This window comes from Teleopsis dalmanni, chromosome 2, assembly GCF_002237135.1.
Source record: "Teleopsis dalmanni isolate 2A chromosome 2, ASM223713v2, whole genome shotgun sequence".
NCBI lineage: Eukaryota > Metazoa > Arthropoda > Insecta > Diptera > Diopsidae > Teleopsis > Teleopsis dalmanni.
The window spans coordinates 63,290,964-63,311,810 of record NC_051847.1 but is presented as its reverse complement, the minus strand read 5'-3'; the positions used below and the strand labels follow the sequence as shown (position 1 = coordinate 63,311,810).

Here is a 20,847-nt window from a genome sequence, read left to right as displayed (position 1 = left end):
TTCGAATATATTATATATATATAGTATAAATTCTTTAAACGTTTCATAATGTTCGATTAGCTGAATGATATTCATGCTATGCGCACAGTAAATCTGCTTTGTATAATTTTCACTTTGTTAACTGTAAATGCTTAAACACAATATGATATTCGAATATATTCGAGGAAATGACTACGCTGAAACACCGTGTGAGACTTTAACCCACTAAACCGCCTCTTACGAATGAATGGAGAAGATTTCCAGAGCATTGTGAAAAGTTCATTCCAGTAACCAGGGGAGAGAGGAGAAAAAACAGACTTAGTACCTAGCGAGCTAGATTTATCTAAGCTGAAACACCAACATATTCGAACATCAAATACTTAAAGCTTTCAATACTCTGAACAATACATATTTAAAGTACTATTTTCGAACCTTATTATCTGAGAAACAAATTTTGTGTCTAAGTTTAAATCCATATCCTTTAGGTTTTAAAATTTCAATATATTTTAGTTGACGAGGAGGCGTTTACAGATTGTAATATGTTGAGTAATAACATGTTTTTCGTTAACATCGTTGATAATTTTTGATAATTTTAAGATATTATTTAAGATATATGATATCTATGATTTTAAAATAATAATAATCTTAGAAAATGAAACTGCTGTAGGAATGTAATTTCAGAGATAGCATATTACAATTACACGACACTAGAAATAAAATTGATTTCTTGTAGATATATTTTATATGTTAGCATTAAAAACGAAAAAAAGAGAAAGAGAGGAAGAGCGAGAGAGAGAGAAAACAATAAAGCTGTCTTATAATACCAAAAAAGTTAAATATTTATAAACAGGATTAGAAATTAAAAATGATATAACAATGCTGAAAATACCGATTATAAAAAATTGCTGTAGAAACATCTCTGTATACATAACAACATATTGATTCTAATATGAATATAACATAATTACTATCTTATTAAATTATGTAGAAGTAGAGTATAGTTTTGATACAGGTATTTATTAATATAGTATTTTTATTTTTGACTTTTGTATAGGGAGCTTATATGTAAAGAACACTTTTCTTTATATATTAGACCCCTTAAGTAGGGTTTATAAATAGCTGCGAATAAGCGAGTTCTAAACTTAAAAAGTTTTCAATTTTATAAATATGTGTGAAGAGTATTAAGCACTAAAAATCTGTTTAATTATTTAATAAAAATATGCAGTATAAGTACTCGTTTATCTATGTAAACAAATCTGAGAAAGGCATCCGTAAAAAGTAATACCATGACGTATACGTAACTTGATTCATTAACATTAATTAGATACTTCCAATTCTTGCAATGTTATAATTAATAATTATTAATATATATAATTAATTTATTAATGTATGTATAATTAAAGGTAATATAATACTACTAATTATATTGGAAAAAAAAATATTATATATTAAGTTATTTCATTACAACTTTAGAATGGCTCAATGCACTGCACTGAACCGAATTAAATTTCTTTTGAAATAAATCAGTTTTATGTTTCTAATTAAGGAATTTTCAAGTTTTTTAAAATGCACTCAATTTGTTTTTGTAACTGTTTTTTATATTCAGATTTTCAACATGAGAGTTTTTCAAGATGTTTGTAAGATAGAATAGAAGACATAAAATGCCCTATAAAATACAAGTTTTTACTCAGCTTGATGTAATTATACAAATACAATTAAAATAAAAAATTAAGGTGTTATGAATCACCTATAATTTTCAATATAATTTTACCTATTATTTTACCAACGCAAGATATGGCGATTATAGTGTACCCCACATACTTAGCAGTATTTTAAGATTGCTATATCGCTTGATACAAATTCTTTGGAATTAAAGATTTTTGTTTATTGATCCGTAGTTTTGTGGCGGAGCTGTTGTGTTATACATAATCTTAGTATATGATCTCTGAATTTGCTATATATTTTTGATCTACTGATGTATTTCTGCAATTTCTAGATATTTTGATAAAAAAATTTTTGGAATCAAAAGTTTTTGCTCTTTGATCCGTGCTTTTTTGACAGAGCTGTTGTCTGATATATCATTTTGATATATAATATTTTCATATATTTTTCATCTACTAACGTATGTCTTACTTAGTAAGATAATGAGACGGTTATATGAGATACATGATATGAAGACTGATATGTAAAACTTTCAGAACTATGCAGACAGTAAAGGTGAAGTCTAATGTCTTTTAAACCTTGTTAATATGGATAAAGCTATAATATTTAAAACTGACTATTTGAACTGACATGATTGACTATTCATCTTTTAAGATGAGCTTTTAAATGATCTTAATACAGATTGTCTAAATTCTAAAATATATTGTATTTGAAGCAATTTATAGTTTTGTTAATATTGTCAATACCAGAGATCGTACATGATCGTACCAAGTATTGAACCATGAAATTCATGTTTATATGTTCAAACGATACGCCATACGTGCTGCAACGATAATTGTACATCGATACGTTTATGAAGAAAGTATAAAGACTATAATTTTTTGGAATGAAAGAAATCGTTTAATGTTGTTCACATATATGACTTTAAATGTTTTCATATTAAACAATTTTACTATTTATCTAAACAATATGAATTGAAGTAAGAGTATGTGGGAGTTTCAGAGCATGCTATAAACATGTTAACGCTTTTAGTAAATATATATATTATAAATTTCTTTCGCAAACAACAAAAGAAACTAAAATTAAACAGTTAAAATTTATTTTTAAAAATTAATTTTTTTTTGTTTTTTTGTTAAAGATAAAATTGTTTTGCATGTGTTTAAAAAAAATAAAACAAAGTTGTTTTAACCGAAATAGAAGTGTGAAAATTATTTATTAATGAGATACAAAAGTAGCTGCTGCAACTAAGCAACAGACTAACCGCAAGAAATAAAAAAAAAAAAAGAAAATAAAATATCTTAAAAATTTACACAAGTCAAAATGAAAATTTTCAATATTTAAAATATTGTGGGTGAGTCATGAAAGATTTGTGGCAGGAGTGAAAAAAAGGTGAATGGAATCATACAAATCAAGCTAAAAATATAAAAAAATAATATAAAAATAAATTATTTACTGGAAATTGCAACAACTTTATTATAACACAGAAAAAAAAACCAAATCCTGAAAAAAAACAAAAGCATTCATGCACTGCCAAAAACATCTTTTCATTTCACATAAGTCAACCCGCTTGCTGCTGTGACTGCACTGATGAAAATTTATAATAAAAAAAATGTATCTATAATAATAAAAACAACAGCTTCGAATAATACTAATAATAATAACTATAACAACAACAACAACAATAATAATAGCAACAGCATCTAAAAATGTGAAACATTAAATACAACAACAACAACAGCTGCCTGCCTTAAACAAAAAACAATAAAATTAAAACAAAAATTTTGTAATTGTTTAGTAAGTTAAGCAGTCAGTCAGTATGTCAGTCAGCGAGTCGAGGCTTTCAAACCACATACAGGTGCTCACAACAATAATTTGCTCTCCATATCTTAACACGTTTCACCTCAGCACCTCACCACTACCAATTGTTGTTGTGCCTGCCTGGCTGCCTGCCTGCCTGCCATAGTTGCGCGAGTGCATATGATGCTTGCTTAAGTTGTTTCATGTTACAGTGTAACAAAACACAACAAAATAAAACACAACACAACACAACACAGCACAAAAACAAATTAAAATAAAATAAATAACACAAAAACAAAAAAAGTGCAATCGATTTAAGTTTCATTTGCAAACATTAAAAAACATTATTAAAGAAAACTTGTTTAAAATTGCTAAAACAAAAAAGATATTAATTTAAAATACTTTAAAATACAAAAAAGAAAAGAATTTTGTATTTATTTTTTTAATTAAATTTTTTTTTATTTTGGTTGCATTATAATTACAGAATCTTTCATCCATTAATAATGTATTGATACCAATAAACATATTTAATTCAATATATTTGGGTAACATTCATATTATATTATTAGGGAAAAAATAAAAAAAAAATGAGAAAAAATTACAAATCAATGAATTTAAATATGCTAAGTCATTATTATATTGATTTTTTAGAAGCTCATTTTGTATTAGACAAATTACTAAATGAATCATAAGATTCTGAGAAAGTTATAGTTTAGTTTGAGACATTTGAACTTTTTCAAATGATGAGAGTTTAAAAATAACAATAATTAATGTAGGCCAGCGAAAAGGAAGAGAGAAAAAGATGCGTTTTTCTTTTGAAAAAAAAAAAATGCCAAGAGAAAACAATTTTTTTCTCCTACTGTTACTGTTTGTACTCTGTTTTCATATTAGATTACACATAATAGTTTTATATATTGCTAAATATTTAAATTGAAAGAATAGTGTTAATGATTATATTTTTAAAATTCTTTCGATAAAATTCCATATACTAACTCAAGTACTCGACTTCATCTGAACACCCATTCACCCTTCTCACCTTTTTTCTTTTGTTACTTTTTGTTTTGTTACTTTTTGTTTTGTTACTTTTGCATATTGTTAAGTTTCTCAATTTGTAGAATAGTGTTTGATAATCTCATACTTAGTTTAACAGATCATAATGTATATATTTTATAATACACATTATTAAACACAATATCTTACCTTGCTTTTATTATAATAATCGAAGTTTCCCAGTTTTTATTGTCGCAACGAACGACTAAATTTCAAGCGTCCATTCATTTCTCTTCTATAAGATGTTTTTATTTTAAAAAAATTATTTATTATCTGTTAAAGATAACTTAAAATATTTGTTTAGTCTTTATTTTTAACCTTTAATGTTTTTATCTCATGCAGTGCTATTTGTTACTATAGCTTTCCGTTCCGTATGATCAGAACGCAAAAAACCGTCTATCTTATGCAGAGCTATATATTACTTTCCGGTCCATTTAATGAGAAAAAATCAAAATTAAAATTGTTAAACATTTTCCGGATGCTGTCAAAATGTTATAACTTTTTTTTTACAAAGTTTATTGTATTTATATATTGTATTTATATATATTTTTATCTTTTTAATAACGGCCATAGTTTACGTTAGTAGAACTTTACTGGTTTTTACTTTTCGAATCTCATCATTCAGTTCAATAGCGTAAAATCGTCATTGGCCACCGGTTTTGTAATCCTCTCTAAATTCACTTTCACTTAAATATTTATTAACCATTTAGTACATTTTTTTTGTGAATAAACGCTAAAGTCACAGCACGCAATGAAAAAAAATAAATAATGAAATTATCACATTTAGCGACAATGTTGTTTTTTTTGTTGTTGCTATTTCATGACAATCTAAGGCCGGTTGTTTGCTAACTGTAAATTTCTATCAAAAAATCCTTAGCATTTATTAAAATAATTAAATCTCACAATGAAAAAGTCATGCCAAATATAAATTGCTATAACAAATTGAATTTATATCTATTATGAAGTAAACCTGTTCACTTTACTTATGCACGTTAACAATTTTTTTTTCTACTGTATCTAGAATAAATGTTATGATACAGTCACTTTCAGTAAGCAAAAGAGTGAAAACAAAATAAGAATAGAAAATCAAAAATGCCTTTAAATAAACAAAAGTTAATGAATTATCTAACAGTTTCAACCAATCAAATACATAAAACTAATAGAAAATAAAAACTAAAATAGTAGCACAGTTTGGAGCGGTGACAGCCTTATGTTATGCTATCTAACTGCACTATAAATAAAAAAAAATCTGTTAAATAAATAACTTGATACATATTTCATAGATTCTATCAAAAAAATCTGCTTTGTTCTTTATTCATATGAATTGTGATTTTTTGATAGAAATAGATCTAAGTATAAAACGAAATTCATAGGTTTTCTCAACAAGTATCTAATAAGAAAAAGTTTTTCGCGAAAAACTTCTCTAGCAAGAGTCTTAATATTAGTGAAAAAAGTAAACCTATAACATATTTCATGCGTTCTCTTAATATATATGGAAATATATATATCACTAACTTATTTATGGATTTTTACTAATAGGTTCGTAAATGTAGCTCCGTCTATTCTCTTTTTTTACTGACCTTCCTACAAAATTAAGGACATGGCCAAATTTAGAGACTTGTCAGGTTCGTTTACTTTCACTTGAATGGGTAAGTCCTGCCTTTTGGTATTACTTGTACACTGACCTCTAGTCTGCGTATGTAAACAACGTTAATCCGTGGTATTACAACAGTCTATTAATTATGTTGAAATGTGCTTTGTGCGCAAGGAAGCCACTTCAACCTAACCTAACCTATTACCTATAATATTTAGCCGCGACCATTGGATTCATTGTAATATTCTATTCTATTTTAAAAAAAAATTAGTTGTTTCGGATTTTATTAACATTTAATATCGCATGGACGTTACTATAGTTAGTTAGTTAGTTGTGATAGAAGGAGCGACGAGTTCTTATCAATTAGTTAAAAAAAATCATTTTGAATCCACAAACCTCGTAATAGTGGGTAGTAGAGAGAAGGTTAGAACCAGCCAGAGACATTTATACATTACTATATAATATCATTTTATAATGAAATGGGATATCCAAATAATACTATCAAATTTTCACTTATCGTCTTCTTCTCTATAATTAAACATTACAAAAAAATATCTCGTTAATCACTTATAGTGTGTTTTCATTACTATCTGTTACTTTGTTGAAACAAAAAATTATTTTAATAATAATAATGTAACATTAAAAAATCATTACAAAAAATTAATAATTAATAAAAATCATAAATCTTTATTATGAAATATAATGCAAGCAAAAATATTTGCACGATTTATATGTGTGCCTGCTTGCTTGCTTGCCTGTTGAGTTGAGTACACACACATACACATATTCGGCATAACCAAATAGTTCATACGAGGGTTTTGCCGCTATAGGCTGTACAAACATGCAAAATTGTAGAATCAAATTCCTTTAGTTTTTTGTTGATCATTTTTTTTTTGTTTTCATTTTGTTTTTTATTTTTTGCCTTTGGTGTGACGTCAGCAGACTAAACTAACACCACATTAAATTACAACACACATTTTCACAATCAATAATACAACACATACAAACAGAAAATATGCACTCAGCAAGCATTCAGTCACGCACACAAAATCTCATACCATACACAAGCACATACACTCACTCATACAAACGTTATTTCAGCCTTTAAAAGTCACTCAAAAAAGCTTGCAAAAAAGAAAATGAAGTGTGAAATCGTATTTTGTACAAAATACGAACTCAGTGTTAAGTTTGTTGGTTCGAGAAACTTTTGCCGCACTCAACAAACAACTTTTTAAACAGTGTAACTTTGAAGCTTGAACGTGTAAGTTTGATTTACGGTTAAACAGTGAAATATAAAATATAAAATAGAAATAAATTTGAATATTTCATTTTAACTTAAATATTGTTGAGAATATTATAATCAAAAAACAACAAAAAAAAAAAAAAAAATTAAATATAAATAAAAGAAATTTTAAATATTTAAGGAATAAAAAAATTAAATAAATTTACCAGAAGTTATTTGTTGCCTTAGAAAGAGTTTTTATGTCAAATTTTAACTTATTACGCCACATCGATGTGTTGAACGGTGCAGCAGGCAAAATATTTTCGGTACGTTACAACTTCAACATACGTTAACCACTTTTATTTATTTTTTACATTTTTTGTAATAAATTATTTTATATTTTACTGAAAAAAGTGTGAAATTTTCACTTTCGTTTGTGGCAAGACTAGTGCGCGATAGTTAGTTAAACCACATTTAAAATACACAAAATATAATAATAAAGAAAAAAAACAAATATAAAGAAAAATTTCAAGGAAAAACAACAATAAATTGGAGAAAATTTCAATTTTATTAATTAGAAAAATTGTGAAATTTGAATTTTCGCGCACAGTTCACTTAAAAGCAAGCAAGCAAGCAAGAAACAAATAATAAATTTTTTTTATATGTTTCTATGTGATCAAGTGTAAATAAGCATGTGTGTTTGTGTGTGTGTGTGTGTTGCTCCGTTTGTGTGGGCTAAGGTGTTTACGTTATCTTTAATAAAAGAAAATATTCTTGAGAAATTTATTTAAAAAAAAGTTCTCAACAAAAATAAAATAATTAAAAATTATACAAATCTAATTCATTGCTGTGAATTTACTTAGATTGATATAATTAAATTAATTTATTTGTTTATTTAAGTTGTTTTTTTAGTAAATATACATAATATACATAAGTACATATATATTTATATTTATTTCATATATGAACTTGAAGTTTTCTTCACGAATTGTGTGAATTTAAAACGATAAAAATGATAAAAAAATAATAATTAATGATCTATGATAAAATTAAGGGGGCTTTCCCTTTATAAAAACAATAACTTCAATAACTTAATATAATGAAATGGTATTATAAATCTTATATGTATTAAAAGATATTCAATAAAAGTGACAATAAAAGTACTAAGTGACTAAGTGTTTGTTATAAATTAATTTATAAATTGACAAAAAAATGGGAAATTCGACGAAATTTATTCTTTAGGGTATAAAATTTGTGGTTTTGACTTTGTAATAAATTAATAATGAAATAATATAATTAATAATTATTTTACAACAAACACTCAAAAGTTTTTAACTACCATAGAATTGAAAAAGAACCTACTAATTAGCTAAAACATATACTAGCACTTAGTGTGTATAAAATCAAATATTAATTTGACAATTAACTGTATACGATATATAATTATTTAAATATTACTTTAGTGTGACATTCAGTTAATGACTCAGTATAATATTTTCTTAACAATCAAGTTTCTTCTCTCTCTCTCTCTAATTAACCTTCTTAAAACTGCCAAATCATTTTTCAAGGTTTCCCATATTATAGAAAAGAATTTTCTCCTCTTCAAACAATTATTTTGGCCTTAAAATCCTAATTTCATATTGAAATTTGTATAGGAAATCCAGAAAAACTATCACAGAAATATTTAGTCTTATACAAAAAGTGTTATAACATACCATAGATACAAGGACAGCTTAGTGTCTATTCATATAAAAAATGCTTCATGTCTAACTACGCTATAAATATATTAAATTTAATAATATAAATTTTATATTAAATAGCGAAAGTGTATTATTGATATTTGTGTTTTTTAATACATTTTTTATTTATTTTTTTAAATATTTTATTTTACTTATTTTTTCAAATAATTTATTTTTTTAATTTTTTTAATTATATTGATTTTTATAATTAAATTTTTTTCATATTATTAAATATAATTTTTTTTTTAATTTAAATTCAATGTTTTAATAGAATAATATATATTAAATGGAATATTGAATGTTCTAAATTTTTTAATTTTTACTATGAATATTTTTTATATATTTTATTTTTATTTTTTTAAATAAAAATTTTTTTTAAAATAATTGTTTGTTTTTTTTTAACAATTTTTTTTTTAAATTTATTTTGGTGATCCTGATGTTAGTAGTTAATTTTATTTATTATTATAAATAATTTGCTGTTTAATTTTAATTTAGTAATATTGATTGTTCCAATTAAATTTTTTTAATTTTTTTTTAATCGTAAATAAATTTTACAAATATAATTACAATAAGAAATTAGAACGTTTTTATTCTGATTTTTTTTAATTTGTTTTATATTTTCTTTTGTTATCTTTTTCTTATTTTATTTGTTTTTTTATAAATATATCTGTTTTATTATAATTTATTTTTTTATATCTGCTTTATTTATTTTTTTGTATCTGTTTTGTTTTCTATTTAGTTGTATTTAATTTTTTTTGTTTATTTAATTGTATGTTTTAAGTTTAATATTATTTTTTTATATCTTTATTTTTTGATTTTCTAATATTATATTTTATGTTTTTTGATTTTGGTTCTCTTCTTCAAATTTTTTTTCGTTTATATGTTTTAATATATTTCTTTCGGGATTACGTCAAGTTTATAGTTTTAAAATAATATTAAAAAACATAAGCAATTATCTTAATTTTCAATTTTAAACAAAGGTAAAAATGATTTTACCTTTGTAGATATTGTATAATATTTATAAAATATTATGGTAAACTTCGTAGAATATTTTTAGTGTTATTAAATAACACTATAAACATTTTTATTAAGTTTTGTTTTGGTAATAATTTAACTTTGTTACATCACAACATTTGAAATATAAATGGTGTATTAAAAGTATAAAGACATTCTAATAAAAAGGAGTAATAAACAGATTATTTTATGCATTTCAAACGTCCTTTTCTTTTATTTTTATTCAGTACATTGACGGCGGAACAATTGCTCCCCTATTAACTGGTGGAGACATTGCATAAAGTATTTTTCTTAACATAGATGCAATATTTTAACCCTTAATTGCAGCGAAATTCTTGTGGAATGTACACTGTACTGGTCCTTGTAGTTTGAAAAAAGACAGTGTCATATGATCTGTCCTGTTATAATATTGGATTTGGGAATCCAATTTATTTTTATTACATAATATCATTATATTGTTTTTAGAAATTGTAAAAAACCATTAACGTCATTGCGATATAAAATTCAATGGTTTATACGACGTAATGGAGAAGTACAAGTCATTGTTCCTTTATAATTTATACAGAAAATATGCATTTTTACCCTTAACATTGAAAAGTTTTTAGTGCATTTTTAATACTTGCAAATGATCGTCTATTGTTTGCGATTGACATAAAAAATGTTCTAAAAGTAAATAGTGGAGGTGATAAAAGAGACCAAAATAAGCTATATTTATTACTTGAATAGGTTATGACCTATCATAGATTATAGTTATTTTATGTAAAGAAAAGTTATAATGGGAAAAATTCAGTTTAGTAAATTAAAGTTTAGAAATACATTTCAATTGTAGTCTACCAAAAATTTTTTGGATATTTAGGTATCTTAACATATTAGAGTACCGGCTGCAGTATGAGGGCCCCCTGCTCTCCTATGGTACGCAACAGTCTTAATGTCATAGACACAACGTTTTTCTTATAACATCTAAGCGGAGTTTTGTGTTTTCATTATTTTATAGTTCGTAATAATCATACTACGTATTTATAGAGACATCAAAGTATCTTAATTTTTCTAGAACTAGACTTAAGTTTCAGGTACTCCATGTTCCAATTCGCGATTGGTATTTATAGAAGCAATTCTTCTACACTTTTTTTTATAAAAAATGAGAAAAGTTTAAGGAAAAATGTTTTTGAATGTCAGATATTGACTTCATTTTGCCTATTGCATTAGGTGTTACGTTCAACTGTAATTTTTCTCTATGAGTAACAGTCGAGTTATTTTATATTTTGAGACAGACTTGTGGCCACATATTTTTTATAGTGCAGTTAATTTGCACTTTTTTTCATTTATTTCGTGTTCTTAATTAAATTAATAAAGACATTATTTTATGTTGTATATGCAGCAAAATAAACATAGTATCGTCCAGCTTTGCCCGCTAATCTGATGTTAGCAAGTTAGCACACATTCCTGACGAGTCCATAATCGAGTTAGAGTTGAAGGCGGGAATTGTGTATTCTTTATACATATTTTATTATATATATTTTAGCTTCTTATATGTCAATTGGTAGCATTAATAAAACTTTAAATTCTAATTTTTTTTTCTAATTTTAACAATTAATAACTTTATCTACTATTGAAGAGACACAACAATATCAGGGCCTTTTCGTGTATAAAGATTGTGTTGAAAACTTCTAACTCTAAAGTTATTTTAAAGTTTGGATATTTTTAGACAAAAATATTAAAAATTTTATGTTAAAAAATATTTACTAGCTTGAAACTATGTGTGTTTTAGTTAGCTCTGGTTGAGTATTAACTGTATGATTGAGTAAAGTGAAGGACTATACAATAATAGCAAATAGAAATTTTTAATTTCTATGTATATTTTAAAACTAATGAACTATTATCTTTTTATTATAACTCATTATTAGTAGGTTTTTGTTATTTGTTAGATTTTAAATATTGATATTAGTATGGTCTTTAAAATATTCATGATCTTACATAGGTTATATTGAATTTAGAATATATCAGAATGTAATTAAATAATTTATAAACTTTAGAATCTATTTCATAAAAAAACAAAACTTTGATATTTTAAATAGTATTAATAACTAAAAAAGTTAACTACTTAATTTTTTAAGTGACTAACTCTTTCTAGGAAAAATACGTTTAATTAAAGTCAATTGTAAACAATTCACACATTGTTTTTAATAATAAATACTTTGTTTTTTATTGTTTTTAATATATACTAAATAAATGACTACGCCATTAGGAAACTGAGTTCAAAGCTCGAAAACAAAATTTGTCATGAAATATAATTAATTTTTTTAAAAGGCCAAATATAATACAAAATTGAAAGAAAAAAAAAAACTTCAATCCGATCCATGAAAACGTAAATATAAAAATAAATGTACTGCAAAATAATGAATCCACAAAAATAAAATTAAAAAAAAAAATAAACAAAAATATATTTGAAAATAAGAAAAAAAAAATAAAAATCCAATGAAATTGAAATAATAATAAAAATAAATTATATGTAAAATACATTAAATTACAAGCGAAGCGTATCAAAATCATTAAATTCCGTATTCTCTCTTGTCTATTCCATTGCTACAACAATAAAATAAATACGTTAAATTTATTAAAAATAAAAATCATTATAAAAGAGAATCATCATATTAACATTTAAATAGATTACAATAACAAAAAAATTTTGCAAGAAAATAAAAATAATTACTTAAAAATATGCTCCATTATATTAAAAGTTATATAGAAAAAAATTAAAATTGTTTAAAATTTGTCAACAAGTTAAATATTCCTAAAAAAAAAAAATAAAAAAAAAAAGAATAATAAAACTGAGATACAATATAACGAATTTAATAATTAATTGTATTTATAGCTTGTTTTGTCTTTTTTTATAGTTTTATATATGTTTTTTTTCATTTACTGCCATTGTACTCGATTTAAAAATGTATTTGAACGCATATTACAATTATTCTATACGAGTAATAAAAATATATTTAGAAAAAAAAAATCCAACCTAATATTAACGAATTTGCACAAATTTATAACGAATCTTTCAATGTCTTCTAATTTTTTCGTTTGGGTTTTTCTATTTTTGAATGTCTGTTATCCAAATAAGGCCTTTTGAAACTAAGACAAGGTTCCATATATGTGCAAACAATTTTATAACTGTGTAGTTTTAAGAAAATAGTTTAAATTAAATAAATATATTAATTAAAAAACTAATTTCAAATAAATTAGTTTGAACAAAAACAAAAAAAAAAAAGAAAAGAAACTGGTTCAAATGTTGTCACCAAATCATATTTTTCATTTATTTAGTTTTTGTTTAAACAACAAAAAAAAAATATTTCCAAATATATGTTTTAAATTTAAAACTTGGAACATATGTTTTTATTTATATAAAGTATAAATTTTTCAATTTATAATTTTTATATAAAATAAACTACAATTGCAGTAGTTGTTGGTTCGTTTTTTTAAATACTTTATAAATAATAAAAAGTCTTAAGTGTTGAAACAAAATAAAAGTTTATATAATTTATTGAATGTAAAATCTTATGTATATTACACAAAATGAAACAAATATTATATTACAAGAAAAAAATGTCAATACGTAACGTCACCAATGTGTCAGAAACATAAATGCACCTTATCATCAACCTACGCCATGACCTTTTGAAACTTCCAGAGAAGAACTACATGCTTTCATATTTATTTTCATTTACATTTGGAAATTCATTTTTCCAATTTAATTTAATAATTTAATACATTAAAATGGACACTCGAGATGTTCATGGAGTAATTTGTTCTCTTTAATAAAATATGAAAGGGAGACAACGTACTGAGGACTTATACTAAATGTCAACATTTTTTTTTAATGATCTTGACATTTATCAAAATTAGTTATTCACATTTCATATAAAGTTAAAAGCTCTGTTTTAAAAGTCACATAAATATGATTTCAATCAAAATACTTTTCAATAGTTCCATATAATTGCCTTGAAAAGTATGACATATACAATTAGTAATAGAGGTTTTCTTTTAGATAAAGCGTATTACTTAAACTATAAACTTGTTGCCTAATGCTAATTCTTACCTAAGTCTTATCAGAAATAAGGTACTTAACAATAGGTCATTGCGATATAAATAAACAAGGTTAGGTTTTTCTTTAAATAAGTAATAACGCAATTTGCTAAACCGCGTTACATATGCTCCGTTAGCCCCACTGCGGCCTGATGAGCTCTTTCTTAACCAATTATGCGATAAAATTAATATTCGCAATACTTTTTCAAGCTCTGATATTATTTATAATCATATGTGGATTAATTGTATTCATACGAATTAAGGAACTATTCAAACATTAGAATAAACAATGTCTTGGTAATATGGACATATTGAAAACTATTAAGAATTCCGAAGAAAAATTTTAACGCTTGAGGAAATTACAATACGTTCGAACTGGAATTCGAAGAAATTAATTTCCAATACTTATGGGATTTACTTCGTTCACGTAACGAGACGATGAGTGCTTGTCTATCGCCTGTCGTCTATATGTAATATTTAAGTGAAGTTTTACAGACTAGAAGAATGAGTTCTGTGGTTACAGATTAATGAAACTTCGTTTCTAACTTTATATAATAAAGATTTAATATATGCATAAAGGGTCAGTGTTAAGTGATTCTTACTTGTTCCAGACCATGCAACTCTATGAATATTTGATGTTCTTGTTCTTTACCAAAGTTTAGAGATTTAAGAGATTTTATTTTCGGTAAATTAACAGGTGATTTTTTTGCCTCTTTCTTTAATAAAAATCTAGCTCGTCTCTTGTGTACGTTGATTCTTAAATAAAACTGGATACCTTAACTTAAATATATGTATAATTTCAAATATTATTTCATTGTAGATAAATCTAATAATATTTTTTTGAAGCCACATTAAATCATCGTCTACATATTAATATTGTCGTCTATTTATTAATATCGTCGTTTATATATTAATATCATTATCTATATATTAAAATCATCGACTATCATTATTAATCTTAATACCATTTGTGCACTTATAATACTTCCACTTGTCTTATTTAGGTAGTTTTACACTTTAATGCCGCTAATGAGGATAATTTATCATAAAAAAACCTTTCATATAAATCAACTGATTTAAGGTGAAAAATGCAACCTTTAAAAATAAATTTCCTAGAAGGGAAATTACCAAAATTTCAAATATTCATTACATGTTTTATTTGTAAAATGTGAACATACAAATTATTTTACATACATAAATCAGGTTATGCTTGTGGAAACGATCAAATCTTAATTTAATTAATATAAGAAATTTTGGCTACGGTGGAAACATCATATAAGTCAAATTCAACTCTCAACATAATACAAATTAAAGAAGTTGTGTATGGGGTCCTGATGTATTATCAGTTAAGAGTTGACAGAGATTTAACCATTTTTATATATATTCTATACTATTTTATTAAACCTTTATATCCTCGTCAAAGCCTTAAAATATTTCAGTTATTGTTAACTTTTTTTTTATTATTCCTTATATTACCTTGATCCATTTTGGACAAAAGGAAGTTAGATGAAAAAATGTATTCTTTTTATAATAAATATAAAAAAGGGTTGGGTAGATCCCTCAATTTCATGTCAAAAACTATGGAAAAGATGTAATCTTCTTTAGTATATATATTAATATAATATATATATTAATATAATATATATATTAATATAATATATATATTAATATATATATAATATAATATATATATTAATATAATATATATATATAATATAATATAATAGTAAATAATAAAAACCATAGATGAACCATAGTTGTTTAATATAAATATTAAGCAAAATTCGAAATAATTGTCCAAATTTTTATAATTTTTTATTTTATTTTATTTTTTTCTCTATTGTTCAGTTTTCTATTCCATTAAAAAATTAGTAACTTTATTAAATTACAAAAAGTTCGTCACAAAATCTTAGTCATCTAATCGCTTTTTTAAGGTGAATTCAATAACAACGTATAAAGATATTTCTCGATTGTTCTGGAGAAACGCCAATTACAGTAAACCCATGCCGCCCTAAATTTTATATTAAATATTCACAATTAAATGCATTCTTCTTCAGTAATTGCAAAAGCTATGATGAGATTCAGCTGCTCCACAAGGGAACTCTATTGTTTTACTAGTGTGTGACTAGTTGGGGAAAAATAGAAAAATAGAAAAATAGATTTAATTTATAGTGCTGAACCGTAACTGTTCGAATACTTTTTAATATCTCAAACCGCTTTGCGTGTGTAGATGTGTTAATTATAAAGTTTTTTAACTATTTACGGTTGCGGTATTAACCGATAAAATGATGGTAAACTTATTTTTATTATCGGTTTCGGTTTCGGTTTCGTTTTATAAGCTACGACGAATATTTCATCATAGTTTAATTATACTTACTTATTTACTAACTTACATGTATCTAAGTATGTATGTATGTACAGTTGTGGCTTTGTATAGTGTACATATAAAAAAAAACTTCTTTTATGGTTAATATCTTTTTTATAATTATTTTTTTTCTTTTTTTGGTTTATTGTATTGTTATTTTTAAGTATTTGAAATATTTTTGTATCTTTTTCATTTTTTATTTTTTGTTTTTATTATTGTGGCATAAATTTTAAATTCGCAGAGTAATTTTTATTGTTTGATTGTTGTTGTTTATGCTATTAGTATCTTCTTGGTTTTTTGTATTTTTTTTTTATGTTTTTTTCAAAATTATGCCGTGGTATTTCGTATCTCTTGAATATATTCGTACTTATTTGTACTGCTAGACCTAGCAATGTGTCTATAGACTTCTTATTTTATAGCTGAATTTGTGCAAGTCGTGAATACTAATCTACTTTTTCATTTTGTGATTGTTACGAATATTTAAATTCTTTCTTCACTTTTTTTTATACGATTTAAAAAATGTGTTAGTAATACGGATATTTTGATATTGATGTCGACTTCCATTTCGATTTTGATTTCGATTTCATTCGTCAGTTAAACGTTAAACGTTAATCGAAATTTCAATTTTAATTTTATTTTGATTTCGTATTTTCTGTTTATTGCTGAACTCATTTATTATATTATTTATGGTTAACAATTTTAAGGTATTTATTTAGAGTTTCGCATTTGCAGTGCAATTTTCTAGATTGTTTTTAATGAGGCTTGTGTTGTGTCTCTTATTTGAGACTACTAAACCTCATCAATTTTCAGCTAATTTAAAATAAAGTAATTATAAATATTTCATTTCTTGTAGTTTTATATAGTAATTATTTAAGCATATATAGTATAGATGCCTATGCTATATGGTACTCTATGTGTGCACCATACTTATGGACACAGACTCATAATACAATTCACGTCACAAATTTAATAAGGCAATTACGTACATGTCTCCTGGGCTTATAGAAACCAAACGAGTAACTAACCAACCAACCAACCAAGTGTCTAACTAAGCAGACCTCTAAATTTGTACTCTTGATTTATACATTTCTATGTGAACGTATTTAGCGAACAGCTTGCACTTTTGCAATAGTCCCTCTATTGTTGTTTTTTCCACAATATAATTGGTTCATAATAAAAGTATAAAATCGATTGAATGAATACTAGAAACTTTTTGTACCGACTCAATGTAATTAAAATAAATAATATTAAAAATAAAAATAAAAATGAATGACACGTAATGCAATCAATTATCTTAAATTAGTTGGAAGACTTCTATTGGTCGTCGGTGTAAAGTAATTGCATATTTTGAGTTAAATTAATCCCATAAACGATTATTTAAATTGTGGCCTTTCTAAACCACGTAATGTATTTTGATTCAAATTTTAATTTAATTAAAACAAAATTCAATATATTGGAAGTACAAAGATATGCTTTATAAGATATATTTTCAATAAATATCTATAAATTCGTTAACTAATTCCTGGTATAGATAAAGTCTGATGCCACTAGTCTATACCGACACTAAGTATCAGTAACCCTACACAGACTATATCAAGTATAAGTTGGGTGTCCCAAGTGTAAGTTTTACTTGGGACATCCAACCGGAAGTGTAAATTCGATACCACAGGAGCCAGGGTCAAAGCAGTTTAGGTTCAGCTGACCAATAGAGGTTGACCCCTAAATGGTAGTATCATAATGGCTGCAGAAGTGTTCGTTAGGGCTCGTTCCGAAGAAGGAAACTATATCCAAACTTATAGCCTCTATTGGTACCGACGGAAAGAGATCCCGATACGTGTGTTAAGACCACCGTGGTGTTAAGTCGTCACGGCAGGTAATCAAATTAAAAAACTGTGAATAGTAATGTTCAATGCATAATTATGCACGATACTGGTAGCAGAAGTTGACGGTTGTTCTGAAATCTATATTGCTTAAATTGACCCTTATCAACTCTTATCGTATTGTTTTTCTCAGCTGTTCATTTTTCATTTCTTTTGTCCACTTTTTGCTTTCCACTTTATTTCTTAATCTTGTTGTTTTATTATAATTATTCCCATTCATTGTTGTTATCCGCAATATTAATTTGTTTCTAAACATATATGTCCATTGCAAATATAATACTATAAAGACGAAATAAGTTTTCTTCTAAAAACCAGAAATATTAAATAAAATACGTATTACTTTAATTTATATTTTTATTTAATAATTATTATATTTTACAATATTATAGTTAAATTTTAGTCACTTTGATACCTTATTATATTATCTTATTTACATATATTTTTGTTCTTTTTTTACAGTGCGGGACATTAGACGCACCCATTCCTTCATATCATCAACAGAGATCAACCAGAATGGATGCTTATCAAATTGATGATGGTTTTCACTCTGATGGTGGCACTGAAACACCACCGCCATCACCGAGTTCTGGCTCATCCATTGCATCCACTTCGGATCATGGTTCGCTAGAAAGTGTTGATACTGGCGGTACACAACGTTTGGCTGTACTTTCATTTGAGCAGGTGCGAAAATTGCATAATGTTATGGATGAAAAAGTTGCCATTCATGGACGCGGTAATTTTCCAACATTGGAAGTAACATTGAAAGACTTAGTAAATGCAGTACGACGCAAGCTAGAGGCTGATGTTGGCTCTGGTGGTGCTGGTGTGATAGTCAAAGATATACGTTTGAACGGAGGCGCAGCTAGTCATGTTTTAGCATCCGAAGATCAGCCATATAATGATTTAGATCTTATATATGCCATTGAACTAAGCTCATCACGTCATTTTGATCGCGTTAAGAACGCTGTACTAAATACATTACTTGATTTATTGCCAGAAGGTGTATCCAAACGACGAATTATGCCATGCGCTTTAAAAGAAGCTTACGTTGGTAAAATGGTTAAAGTAAATAATAATAATGATGGCGACCGCTGGTCACTTATATCATTAGGCAATTCTCCTGGTCATAAAAATGTAGAACTGAAATTTGTTGATACAATGCGCCGACAATTTGAATTTTCAGTTGATTCCTTCCAAATTGTTTTGGACTCATTACTTTTGTTTTATGATTGCGCTGCATTACCAATATCGGAAAATTTCTATCCAACTGTTGTAGGAGAATCAGTTTATGGCGACTTCCAAGAGGCACTATATCACTTACAAAAAAAATTGATCTCAACGAGACAACCGGAAGAAATACGTGGTGGCGGTTTACTCAAGTATTGTAATTTACTTGTACGTAATTATAAACCCGTTGATCCACAACGTATCAAAACAATGGAACGTTATATGTGCTCAAGATTTTTTATCGATTTTCCGGATATAAATACACAGACTGTTAAATTGGAAGCATATTTACGCAATCATTTCTGGGGTGTAGATGAGGAACCACTACAGTATCAGTACCTGATGCATTTACGTCAAGTTGTTGAAATGTCTACTGTTTGCCTGATGGGACATGAGCGGCGACAAACTTTGCTACTCATACAGACACTCGCAGCTCAGGTTCTTTTCAAAGATCAACAGAAACAACAGTTAACACAGGAGCAATATCAGCAAGTCGTTGATATGCAACAACAGCAACAACAACAACAGCAGACTGTAACCATTGTCGCAGCACAGCAATCACAACAACCACAACAACAGCTACAGACTATATATCTACAGCAGGCTACACCGACAACAACCGCTATTTGTTGTACTATGCCGCCGACTAATGAACAGCAAGCACAACAGCAACAACAGGCTCAACAGCAACCACAAACACAACAGCAGCAACAAGCAACTGTTACCGCAACCGTTCCTCAAACAATACAAATACAGGCCGGACCACCAGGTTTAATTTACGCTAATGGCGTCTACTATGCACCTGTGATACCAACAATTTGCACATGCAATTCGACTTGGCTAAGCACGTGATTAAGCGTGCCAGCAAAAACAATTATAACGACAGCAGCAAATATAAATGTTGAAACTTCATTAAATGAAAATAACACCTTAACCCAAACCAATTATCCAAATACCTATATCTTACCCGTTTCCAATGATTCACTAACCTATTCAAACTCATCATTAAATCCATACGAATATACCACTCTAACTATTCCTACCACATTAACAACACCAATATTGCAGACAATACCCGCAGCACATGCAACAGCAACAGTTTGCCTTGACAATTGTACTTGCAATTTAACAACAATTGCAGCAGCAATACCAACAACAACAATAACACCAACAGTAACAACAAAATTATCAACAACAATGCCAACAGTGGCTGGTGAAATATTGCTCACCCAGAAGCAAGT

At 26.3% G+C, this 20,847-nt stretch overlaps 1 protein-coding gene across 3 annotated transcripts in view; it reads left to right on the top strand.

Moving 5' to 3' along the window:
- LOC119679283 (terminal nucleotidyltransferase 5C) overlaps positions 1-20,484 on the top strand; it is a 291,602-nt gene extending 271,118 nt beyond the window's left edge. For 2 of the 3 annotated variants that reach the window (XM_038091547.1, XM_038091549.1), the window contains exon 2: positions 18,839-20,484. In XM_038091547.1, coding sequence (XP_037947475.1) covers positions 18,839-20,458 — 1,620 coding nt within the window. In that variant the 3' untranslated portion in view covers positions 20,459-20,484. Of the gene's footprint in view, positions 1-7,499; positions 7,631-18,838 lie in introns of those variants that run through there. The other variant, XM_038091548.1, reaches the window with a different exon arrangement.
- Positions 20,485-20,847: the final 363 nt, after the last annotated feature.